Source organism: Dama dama, chromosome 11, assembly GCF_033118175.1.
Source record: "Dama dama isolate Ldn47 chromosome 11, ASM3311817v1, whole genome shotgun sequence".
In the NCBI taxonomy this organism is placed as follows: Eukaryota; Metazoa; Chordata; class Mammalia; order Artiodactyla; family Cervidae; genus Dama; species Dama dama.
In genome coordinates this window covers 19,519,351-19,531,657 of record NC_083691.1, presented here as the reverse complement: position 1 = coordinate 19,531,657, position 12,307 = coordinate 19,519,351, and the positions used below count along the sequence as shown (strand labels likewise).

General features: G+C 52.4%; 1 protein-coding gene across 4 annotated transcripts in view; it reads right to left on the bottom strand.

Annotated features, from left to right (window-relative positions):
• ATP6V1C2 (ATPase H+ transporting V1 subunit C2) overlaps nt 1–12,307 on the bottom strand; it is an 82,482-nt gene that overhangs the window by 12,803 nt on the left and 57,372 nt on the right. For all 4 annotated transcript variants that reach the window (XM_061154816.1, XM_061154815.1, XM_061154814.1 and 1 more), the window contains 2 exons: nt 6,831–6,925; nt 250–341 (listed from right to left, as the gene is read on the bottom strand). In XM_061154816.1, coding sequence (XP_061010799.1) covers nt 250–341; nt 6,831–6,925 — 187 coding nt within the window. The remainder of the gene's footprint in view (nt 1–249; nt 342–6,830; nt 6,926–12,307) is intronic.

The following is a 12,307-nucleotide window of genomic DNA, read 5'->3' as shown; positions in this document are numbered from 1 at the left end:
GACCCACTTCACCCTCATCTCCTTCACTCAGTGTATGTGCTCAAAGGATCAACCACTGCCACTGCTGACATCCCCACCCAGCACATAGCTTGTGAACATGCACCAGTGCCTCTGGCCTGACCGCTCAGACACAGACAGACACAGACCTTGGCTCAACCAGCAATCTCAAACGTGCATGTATAAGCCTAGCTTGGACCCCAACTCAGCCAGGCCCTGAGGCCACCAGGATCTCGGAGCCCGAATACTCACATGGATTTCTTCTCCAGATTCTCTAGGTTTGTCTTCAGAGTGTTGTAGGCAGCCGTTCGGGACTTCAGGTCTGTCTCGATCTGTGCCAGTTGCTAGTTGGAAAAGCAAAAGAGAATTTAAAAAGTTGGTCGAACTTTTCAAAATTGCCGCAAATTGCTCCTGGGGCAGTTAAGGAAAAACACTGCACCCTGCCCATTTGCTGGAAAGGCTTACATTTTTCTCCCTTCTGCTTTTGCAGACTGCCAGCATGCCGGCCCTACAGAGAGCCCCACGTTGCAGACAGGAGGCTTGAGATACAAATGGCTTTTCTAGGATCACTCAGTGAGTGGAGTCTTGTTCTTATCTCGAGCCCTTCTTGTACTCTCACAACCCCCGGTCCCCACTCCACATGCCCTCAGGCTCTCAGTTCAGTTGCTCAGTTGTGTCCGACTCTCTGCCATCCCATGGACTGCAGCAAGCCAGGCTTCCCTGTCCATCATCATCTCCTGGACCTTACTCAAACTCATGTCGATCAAGTTGGTGATGCTATCCAACCATCTCATCCTCTGTCGTCCCCTTCTCCTCCTGCCTTCAATCTTTCCCAACATCAGGGTCTTTTCAAATGAGTCAGTTCTTTGCATCAGGTGGCCAAAGTATTGGAGTTTCAGCTTCAGCATCAGTCCTTCCAATGAATATTTAGGACCGATTTCCTTTAGGATGGACTGGTTGGATCTCCTTGCAGTCCAAGGGACTCTCAAGAGTCTTCTCCAACACAATAGTTCAAAAGCATCATTTCTTCAGCACTCAGCTTTCTTTAAGGTCCAACTCTCACATCCATACATGACTACTAGAAAAACCACAGCCTTGATGAGATGGACCTTTGTCAGCAAAGTAATGTCTCTGCTTTTTATGCTATCTAGGTTTGTCATAGCTTTTCTTCCAAGGAGCAAGCATCTTTTAATTTCATAGCTGCAGTCAATATCTGCAGTGATTGTGGAGCCCAAGAAAATAAAGTCTGTCACCGTTTCCATTACTTTCCAATCTATTTGCCGTGAAGTGATGGGACTGGATGCCATGATCTTAGTTTTCTGAATGTTGAGTTTTAAGCCAGCTTTTTCACTCTCCTCTTTCACTTTCATCAAGAGACTCTTTAGTTCTTGTTTGCTTTCTGCCATAAGGGTGGTGTCATCTGCACATCTGAGGTGATTTGATATTTCTCCCGGCAATCTTGATTCCAGCTTGTGCTTCATCCAGCCTGGCATTTCGCATGATGTACTCTGCATATAAGTTAAATAAGCAGGGTGACAACATACAGCCTTGATGAACTCCTTTCCCAATGTGGAACCAGTCTGTTGTTCCATGTCCAGTTCCAACCATTGCTTCTTGACAGGTTTCTCATGAGGCAGGTAAGGTGGTCTGGTATTCCAATCTCTTTCAGAAGTTTCCAGTTTCTTGTGATCCACACAGTCAAAGGCTTTGATGTAGTCAATGAAGCAGAGGTATATGTTTTTCTGGAACTCTCTTGTTTTTTTGATGATCCAATGGATGTTGGCAATTTGACCTCTGGTTCCTCTGCCTTTTCTAAATCCATCTTGAACATCTGGAAGTTCTCGGTTCACATACTGTTGAAGCCTAGCTTGGAGAATTTTGAGCATTACTTTGCTAGCATGTGAGATGAGTGCAATTATGCGGTAGTTTGAACATACTTTGGCATTGCCTTTCTTAGGGATTGGAATGAAAACTGACATTTTCTAGTCCTGTGGCCACTGCTGAGTTTTCCAAATTTGCTGGCATACTGAGTATAGCACTTTCACAGCAACATCTTTTAGGATTTGAAATAGCTCAACTGGAATTCTAACACCGCCACTAGCTTTGTTCGTAGTGATGCTTCTTAAGGCCCACTTGACTTCACATTCCAGGATGTCTGGCTCTGGGTGAGTGATCACAGCTTTGTGGTTATCTGGGTCATGAAGATCTTTTCTGTATAGTTCTTCTGAGTATTCTTGCCACCTCTTCTTAGTATCTTCTGCTTCTGTTAGGTCTATACCGTTTCTGTCCTTTATCGTGCCCATCTTTGCTTGAAATGTCCCCTTGGTATCTCTAATTTTCTTGAAGAGATCTCTAGTCTTTTCCATCCTATTGTTTTCCTCTATTTCTTTGCATTGATCACTTAGGAAGGCTTTCTTATCTCTCCTTGCTATTCTTTGGACCTCTGAATTCAGATGGATATATCTTTCCTTTTCTCCTTTGCCTTTACCTTCTCTTCTTTTCTCAGCTATTTTTAAGGCCTCCTCAAGACAACCATTTTGCCTCTTTGCATTTCTTTTTCTCGGAGATGATTTTAATCACCACCTCCTGTACAATGTCATGAACTTCCATCCATAGTTCTTCAGCCACTCTATCAGATCTAATCCCTTGAATCTATTTGTCACTTCCACTGTATAACTGTAAGATTTGATTTAGGTCATACCTGAATCGTCTAGTGGTTTTCCCTACTTTCTTCAATTCAAGTCTGAATTTCAATAAGGAGTTCATGATCTGAACTACAGTCAGCTCCCGATCTTGTTTTCGCTGACTGTATAGCGCCTCTCCATCTTCAGCTGCAAAAAATATAATCAGTCTGATTTCGGTGTCGACCATCTGGTGATATCCATGTGTAGAGTCATCTCTTGTGTTGTTGGAAGAGGGTGTTTGTTATGACCAGTGAGTTCTCTTGGCAAAACTCTATTAGCATTTGCCCTGCTTCATTCTGTACTCCAAGGCCAAATTTGCCTGTTACTCCAGGTATCTCTTGACTTATTACTTTTGCATTCCAGTCCCCTATGACGAAAAGGACATCTTTTTTTCTGTGTTAGTTCTAGAAGGTCTTGTATGCCTTCATAGAACCATTCAACTTCAGCTTCTTCGCCATTGGTAGCTGCGGCATAAACTTGGATTACTGTGATATTGAATGGTTTGCCTTGAAAATGAACAGAGATCATTCTGTCATTTTTGAGATTGCACCCAAGTACTGCATTTTGGACTCTTTTGTTGACTATGAGGGCTACTCCATTTCTTCTAAGGGATTCCTGCCCACAATAGTAGATATAATGGTCATCTGAGATAAATTCACCCATTCCAGTCCATTTTAGTTCAGATTCCTAAAATGTCGATGTTCACTCTTGCCGTCTCCTATTTGACCACTTCCAAATACCTTGATTCATGGACCTAACATTCCAGGTTCCTATGCAATATTGTTCTTTATAGGATTGGACCTTACTTATATCACCAGTCACATCCACAACGGGGTGTTGTTTTTGCTTTGGGTCTGTTTCTTCATTCTTACTGGAGTTATTTCTCCACTGATCTCCAGTAACATATGGGGCACCTATCGACCTGGGGAGTTCATCTTTCAGTGTCCTATCTTTTTGCCTTTTCATACTATTCATGGGGTTCTCCAGGCAAGAATACTGAAGTGGTTTGCCGTTCCCTTCTCCAGTGGGCCATGTTTTGTCAGAATTCTCCACCATGACCCGTCCGTCTTGGGTGGCCCTACACAGCATGGCTCATAGTTTCATTGAGTTAGACACGGCTGTGATTTATGTGATCAGTTTGGTTAGTTTTCTGTGATTGTGGTAGTCATTCTTTCTGCCCTCTGATGGAGAAGGATAAGAGGCTTGTGTCCCTCAGGTTCTGTTGGAGGTCAATTCTGTCTGACCCTCATCCTGACCCCTCTAAGCACCCACTGTGGCCGAACCGTGACCAGCATCCAGGTCTCCAGGCTCAGCTGTGCCCCAGGTAGCCCCTTCATGCTCTGCACAGGGAAGAAGGCTCTTCTCAGTTTGGAGAGAGGTCATCAGTTTGACCATAGGGAGATGTCCCTTGTTCTGGAAGTTTCAGGAGCGCATCCGAGTTCCCCTCCTCGATGGGCAGGGAAATGAGATCACCGAGGCCAAGACCCAGTTCCCCGGGTGCCTGGCCTCAGGTGCCCACCTGCTCTGGCTCTAATACCTGGTGTCAGCTGAACCTCTCTGAGCTCAGTGCCACGGAGCAGGTTACCCAGGAAGGTGAGTCCTTTCTCCAGCAGACTGAGCCCCTCGAGGGTGGGCTTGCATCTGGGTCAACTCTGCAATTCTGGACAGAGTGGCTGGCACTTGGCGGTGCTTCGAGAATGTGTCCAGGACCAAACAGTCCCAACCTTGCTCCTTCTGGCCTCTGGCTGGCGTGCACTCCCCACCACCAAAGGCATGTGTGCCAGGCAGAGCCTTGAGACCCCATGTACCTCCCTGCATAGGGATGCTTCAGGTGGTGGAGGTACCGGGGCCAGCACCCTGAGTGAGTGGACAAGGAGCAGGCCCCCACTAACCACTGTGGACACGCATACGGCAAAGAAAGAAACTTTGCTATTTACTGTAGGCCGGTAAAGATCTAGAAGCCTTTTAAGAACTTCAGTGTGAACCAGCCCACAGAGATGGACGCAGGCACGGACTGGGCCCCCATCCTTGCTCCTTTGCATTAATGCAGGCAGGTGGGCTCAGTTTCCAGCTCTCGGGAGGGTTGGAGGCCCAGCCCTGCCCGTGTCAGCATGGGGCACCTCCCGGGTGGGGAGACCTGCTTGGACACCCAGAAGACACTGGTCATTTTAGAAGGGAGTTTCTCTGACCAGGATATCTCTAGTTAACTGATTTGCATTTCCCATTGGGGGAACAGGCCTGAGCCAGTGCCAAGGGCATCACTCCAGTACTCCTGGGGGAGACACAGGGTGAGGAAGCTGATACCCAGACCCTCTGCCCATCAGTGGAGCCATCTCAGGGCTGCCTCGGGAAGCGGTGCCAGGCGCACACCTGAGACCTTCATCCCCCTCCCAGGGCACTACTTCAGCCCCTGCAGGGCCCAGGGGATGCCACGCCACCTCTCAGCCAACCTCCCCACCTGAAATCAGGGAAGGTGATACCTGCCCACGAGGGTGTGTGGGAAGTAAACGTTCTACATATACAGTGAGTGCTTTCAAACCAGGGCTTGCCTCCCCACCCTGCTTTTCTGCCATGGTCAGTCTCTGGGCCCCCCAGGGGAGAGAGAGAGAGGCCAGGTTCTGTCCTCTACAACAGCTCCCCAATCAGCTGATGCCCCAATGTGCTCCGGGAGCCCTCATCACTGCCTGTGTCCCCAGGACAGCCACGCCAGCCAGCGTCATCCCCAGTTGACGACGAGCATAGCTCTGGCCATGCTGCCTGGCTCGGCCTGGCCTCAGCAGCGGCAGGGCAGGGAGCGACCAGCCCCGAACACCAGCGCGTGCTTCCAGCTTGGGGGTGGAGGTGCACAATGTCCCCCAGGATGCCATACCTGGCATGGGCGCTCTCAGAGCTCCTCCTTGAAGGGCCTTTTAGAATCACTGCCCAACTGTCCCAGGATGGGCTGGGGCCTCTGTGATGTAAGGGGTGCCCAATGAGCCGCACCCAGATTCCAGAGACTTCAGGCCCCGCCCTCGTTCCCAGAGACACCAGCTAGAGCACCAGCCTGCCAGCAGCAGACCCACAGAGGGGTGGATCCTGAGACCCATCTCTTACACCCGACCCACCCAGCCACACCTGGTGGGCCTCAGGAGACATATGAGGGGCTCCGTGTGTCGTGGAGGGAGGTGGGACAGCGGTCATAAACCATCGGGCTAAATCTCAGAATGTTCATCAGTGCCCCCCTCAGGGAGGTGACAGGAGTCAACACGCCGGGAGAAACCCTTGATGTCCCCAGAGGGCTCCACCTTGATACTTTCATTCATGGAGCAGAAGTTAGAGACAAAGGCTCACTGAGAGGGCTGAATCATGAGGCCAGGGCTTACCGGCTCCCCGGTGTCATCAGGGGTGGCACGCTGGGCGATGGCTTGCAGGAGTTTGGGCTCCTAAGCCCAATTCTCCACTGAAGCTGATAATTTTTGCTAAGTCAATAATCACCCTGGCAGTAGGGGTGTCAGGAAGGGGCTGACTTCTCCATCAGCATCTTTCAAAGGGGGGCGCAGTGAACGGACTCCAGGGTCTGGGGTCAGAACACTGGGGGCTCAGAGTGTCCCTGGAGGGGGGTGTCCTGTAAGATGAAGCCACCCTGTCGAGTGGTAGGTTTGGAAGAGGTATTCTGGCCTGGAGAGTTCCATGGACTGTATAGCCCATGGCGCTGCCAAGAGTCGGACATGACTGAGCATCTTTCACCTTGGAAGAGGTATATATGGCTTCCCTGGTAGTTGAGATGGTAAAGAATCTGTCTGCAATGCAGGAGACCCAGGTTCGATCCCTGGGTTGGGAAGATCCCCTGGAGAAGGGAATGGCAACCCACTCCAGTATTCTTGCCTGGAGAATCCCATGGACAGAGAAGCCTGGTGGGCAATAGTCCATGGGGTTACAAAGAGTCAGATGTGACTGAGCAAGTAACTCTGGAAGAGGTATGGGGGGCAGGTGGTCATCAACCTGTTTCCAGGGTGCCCTGAACCCCACCCTGCCTCCCGCCTCTGGCATCCTGGGAAGTGCCTCCCTGCTTTGCCGGGGTCCAAAGGCCATGTAGATTCCACCCCAATGTCCCCAGATGGTCAGGGTCACAGAAGGGTAACCCGGCTGGAGAGAAGACCCTCCTCGTACCTTTGCCAGAGTGTCCACCACGCTCACTAGCGGCTGCTTTGCAGGATATTTGGCCATGTCCCATTCGAAGTGGGTCAAAAAGGACGTTAGGTCAACTGCAAGAGACAGACACATCTCAGCAGACAGTGGGCTTCCCGTCTCTCCTGAGACCCAGGTGCCATGCCCGGGCCAATGTCCCCACTTAAACCAAGGAATTAGAGAAACTGAAGGACAGATTCGGGGCTCCCTCCTCTCTGGGAGAGCAGAGGCCGGGCCAGCCACCAGCCAGGCCTGCAGGCAGCTCCTCAGCCCCTCAGAAAAGCCCACCACAGTCCCCGGGATGCTGTAAGGGTGGGCTCCTGTGTCCAAACTCAAAACCAGACAGCTACCCCAGAGCCCTGTGTGAGAGGCCCTGCCTTCCCAGGAGATGGACCCCAAGTCAGGAGAAACTCAAGACACTGGGAGAATTCCCCGCCCTTTTCAGTAGGTTCAGCCATGCCTGCTGCTGAGTTATTGGCTTGAAGTATCCCAAAGGCATGCCAGAGAGCCTCAAGCCACCCCCCGCAAACCACACAGCCTGTCATGGGTGCCAGCCACCCAGCAGATGAGCAATCTTCCTGCCTCCCATGCCCAGCACTAGACAGGCCAGCGCCACATACGTCTGCTTTAACGAAGGCATTTTCAACGTTAACAAAATACTAGCGTTCACGTATGTGGCTTTCACCACTTGGCACAGACGTGCTTTTGTCAGGGTATCTCCTTTGTATAAAGTCTACAGTCAGAAGAATCAATCAGTGTCTTTTCAACAAATTTCCTGCTTTCCTAACTTTCTTCAAAAGCAAACTAAACCTTGCATGCCCAGGGTGTTTGCGATTGTCTCTAACGAGCTGAGGGCAGAGGAAGGGGTTTGGAGGTCAGTGCTGGGGGCGGTGGGGCACCGAAACATGTTAGTAACCAAACTGTTTGCACCTCAGTCTCCTTACCTGAGAAGTGGGGGCACAGAGGGAGAAGTCTCTTGAGGGCCCACTCTGCTCAGGTGAGGGCCCTAAGGTGCTACCTGGGGGCCAGCTGCAGGTTACACCCAAGTCGGTCACCCCTTCAGTGTATGACATGCTAAGGGGGCCCCCAAATTCCTCAAAGCCAGCAAGAAGGACCTGGATTCTCACCCCAGATCATGTGGATGTGAGCCTTTCCCAGTCTACCCTCACGCAGATGAAAAGGGACCGGTCACCATCCTTCAACATTCAGTCACCATGCCCGAAGGCCAGCTCGCTACCGTGCTGGGGTCAGCAGGCCACGGCCCACTCACCCTCGGTCTCCTGGGCACACTGGTCTAACCTGATACCCCAGTGAGATGTGTGACGTGAGGAGGGCAGGACTGTGGGAGGAGGGGAGAGCCAGCACCTGCCTCCTGCCCTGGGGGGTGGGGGCCTCGGAGGGCTTTGAGGAGACCCTGTATTCATGCAGGTCCTAAGGGGGCCAGAGAGTTTGCCATGTGGCCAGTGAAGGAGGGGGCTGGGTGTCGACCAGGTGGACTGGCCAACATCACTTTCTGGGCATGGGGAATCCCTGGGTCAAGCTGATGGGCCGGGGGGTGTGGACGGAGCAGGGTCAGGTCATGTCTGCACCTTCTCCTGCAGCAATCAAGACTCCGGGCCCGTTTACTGAGCCCCTCGTGCATGCCGGGAGTTGGACACGCGTCCCTCCGACCCCAACAGCAGAGCTGAAAGCTCAGCAAAGCAGGTCTGGATGCAAGCTTCCAGGGGCCGCGTAGCCCGGCGAGCACACCCGTGTCCTGAGCAGTCGTCTCAGGTTTGCAGGAGAGAAGGAAAAGCTTGGGGACCCAAGTCCTGCGAGTGGAGGCAGGAGGTCAGCTTAACAGGACGCAGGGACAGTGACCCCAGGGCAAAACGGGGCCTGGGGGGGTCACTTGGGTTTACAGGTTGGGTGGTTGCATGGAAGAAGGGGACGTGCACTCAGCCAGGCAGCCAGGAGGCGGGAGCCTGGGCCAGAGCAGAAGCGAGAGGAGACGGGCTCAGCTCCAGATGAGCTTGAGTGGGATACTTGGGGTCGACAAGTCCCCACAGAGCAGATGGAAATGAAGTGGGGCTCTGGGGAGGGAAGAGGTCTGCGGGCAGAGCTGTTAGACGGGTCTTAACATAAGGATGGCTTCCCTGGTGGCTCAGATGGTAAAAACATCTGCCTACAATGCGGGAGACCTGGATTCGATCCCTGGGTCGTGAAGATCCCCTGGAGAAGGAAAGGACAACCCACTCCAGTACTCTTGCCTGGGAAATCCCATGGATGCAGGAGCCTGTTTGGCTACAGTCCTTGGGGTCGCAGAGTCGGACACGACTGAGTGACTTCACTCACTCACTCAACATGAGGATGACGATGCTGGTGACAACCTTCACAGCCAGCTGACCCTGGTTGGTGCTTCACCTTGGCCTGGATGCATGAAATATTGGATTGGCCAGAAAGCTCATTTGAGTTTTTCCATGAGAGGACACCGAAAAGCTTCAAAGAACTTTTTGGCCAACCCAGTACTTCAGTTAATTTACTTTTCAACCCCATTGGGTCTTATCATTATCTCCAGCTTAGAGATAAGGAAACTCTGGCACAGAGTAAGTCATGTAACCTCCACCAGAAAAGGAGACGAGAAACGTGGAGCTGGCGGTGGGGGGTGCTCCTTCTCTGCCCTGCCCTTGGGCAGGTGAGGCAGTGGTGGAGGCGGCGGGGGGTGGGGGGCACACAGAGAAGCTGTCATGGGTTGGTCCCTTCCTGAGAACCACACGCCGATACATCTGGTCTCACGACTTAAGAGAGGTTCTTCAGATTCCAAGGGCTTCCCCTGTGGCTCAGCTGGTAAAGAATCCGCCTGCAGTGCAGGAGACCTTGGTTCGATCCCTGGGTTGGGAAGATCCTCTGGAGAAGGGAAAGGCTACCCACTCCAGTACAATACTGGAGAATACTGGCCTGGAGAATTCCAGGGAATCGATAGTCCATGGGGTCGCAAAGAGTCGGACACGACTGAGCGACTTTCACTTCTTTCAGATTCCAAAGGCATTGAGATTGACGAGACTACCCCAGAGGCACCAAAGGCGAGGTCCTGACCCAATGAACTAAGCGCCCTTAGGAGACACCAGAGGGCCGCCCCCACCCCCGCCCCATCCTGTGTGTGTCCTCCCACCAAGGAAGGGACATGCAAACACGCAGCGAAGGAGGGAGGTTCTCACCACGAACGAAACCTGCCATCACCCTGACCCTGAATTTCCAGCCTTCAGAGATAAATGTCCACGGTTTAAGCTCCAGTCTGGGTATTTTGATATGGTAGCCTGAGCTGACTCATACAGGATTTTGGTACTAATTTGGTATTAATATGGATTGGGGGACTGCCACACTAGGGCAGGGAGGTGACTTTGCAGGGAGGATCCAGGCCTGTGAGGAGCTGAATTAAGGTCTGGATGATGGCAGGGGCATGGTCAGTGGCAGAACCGAAGGTCACAAAGGACTTGTTCTGTGTCAGTGGTCACCCCTGACGCTGCTACTGAACCCTACTGTGGGCCAGGCACTGGACAGGCATGATGGTCACACAGCTCCCAGGCTGGTCGCTTGCTGCCTGGTAGGCGCCGCCAACACCTCCCCCCGCAACAGACCAGGGAACATCCCCCCAGGCCGATGCCAGGAAGATGTGTGCTCTGGTGATCCCTACCACTGCCCCCTCCAGACCCCGTGGGCACACCACACCACACAAGCCAAGCCACCCCCAGCTGCTCACTCTCCCTCTCACGGCTGCCCTTGTCCTGAACATCAGGATGGAGCCCAACTCCTGAAAACCTGCCCAACCCTCCCTCCCCTTGCCAGCCAGAGCCTGTGGACACTGGCCAACTCCTTCACACTAACGATGCTACACAACCATGGTTGACTCCCCTGCTCTTTCAGGCTCCTTGAGGGCAGCTGACTGTCTCTGTGTCCCCAGAGCTCTGTGACAGTGTACAGCAAGGGGCAAGCGCTTCAAACGAGAATCTTCCTAAATAACCCTGATTACTGTCCTAACACTAAGCCAGGTTGCTTAGGAGAGGTACCTTTCAGACAAGCTTTTGTCTCCATGCATTTTTTACTAACTCCAGGCTTTCCAGCATTCAGACCAAAGAGAATGAATGCATCCTCCTTTCCACTAGAATGCCTATAATTCCTCTACGACTCAGCCCCTTTCCTCGTGAAGGCTCCCAAGCCCTTGGTTTCCATGACAGTACATGAGGCGCTGCAGGTCTGATCCCCAGACTGTGAGCTCCTGGAGGGTGATCATCTCCGGATGCCCAGAACAGACAGTGCCTGGCGCTCAATGGCCGAGCGTGAGTGTCTGATGAAGGAGGAGGTGAGATAAGGAGACTGTGACGAGCTCCCTGCAGAAGGCTCCAGAGACCTCCAGGTTGTCACTGTGACTTCCTTCTCTGACATCCCCTCTCCCCAGTCAGGACCACCAGTTCCAGACACTGCACCTCGCCTGGATCACGTAGACGAGAACCTTGCCCCTTGCACATCGCCTTTGGTGAGAATGTGGTCCGAGGACGGTCCTCAGTCTTAGGAAGCGGCAGCCCCAGGACCCTCTGGGTGCTCCCAAGCCACAGCCTCCTCTCTGCTTGCTTATAAAGACAGGTTCCCCTCCCCTCCTGTCCCCGGGCTGAAATCCCAGAAGCCTGGTCTCCAGGAAGCAATGTGTGCTTGGATCGAAGGCCTGTGAGGTCAGACCATGACCCAGGCAGGCTCACTTCGAATCAAAACACTCAAAACACGCAGACGGCTGCCCTTGAGCAACAGTGGTGTCATTCAAGAACCCAAACAAAGCCTTCCTGGCAGCAGCAGAAAAAAGGACCGGTGACCACACCAACAGAGGCCAGACAGCCAGACAGACCATCAGGTGGTTCCGACCCTGAACCTTCCAGGGCCCCGGCCAGACCAGGGCATGTTTGCTCAGCTCTGCTGCAATCACAGACGCCTGTGTCCTTCCTGCTTCAAGAGCAGCAAGAAGCAAAGAATAGATGGAAACAAAAGGTACCCAGGCAAAGCAGAGAACCGTAAAGAGATTAAGTCCATAGAGGCAAGAAAACTAAGACCCAGGGAGGTGACCTGCCAAGGTCGCAAAGAGCCAAGCCTGACTGTTCCAAGGCCGGGGCCCCTGGCCCTCCAGGAAACATAGCCCAGAAGACCTGGGGGCTAACCTCAGAGATCAGATTAAAATCCCACCTGCTGGTGAAACCCTGAGTTCCTGCAGTTAATTCTATCACTAGCTCCCTAGGTGCTCTCTAGAAGAAAAATAGCTCCTCGTCCATCTGAATAATGTCAAGAAAGTTGAAAGTGTTAGTCGCTCAGCTGTGTCTGATTCTTTGCCACTTCATGGACTGTAGCCCACGAGGCTCCTCGTCCATGGGATTCTCCAGGCAAGAATACTGGAGTGGGTTGCCATTCCCTTTTCCAGGCGATCTTTCTGACCCAGG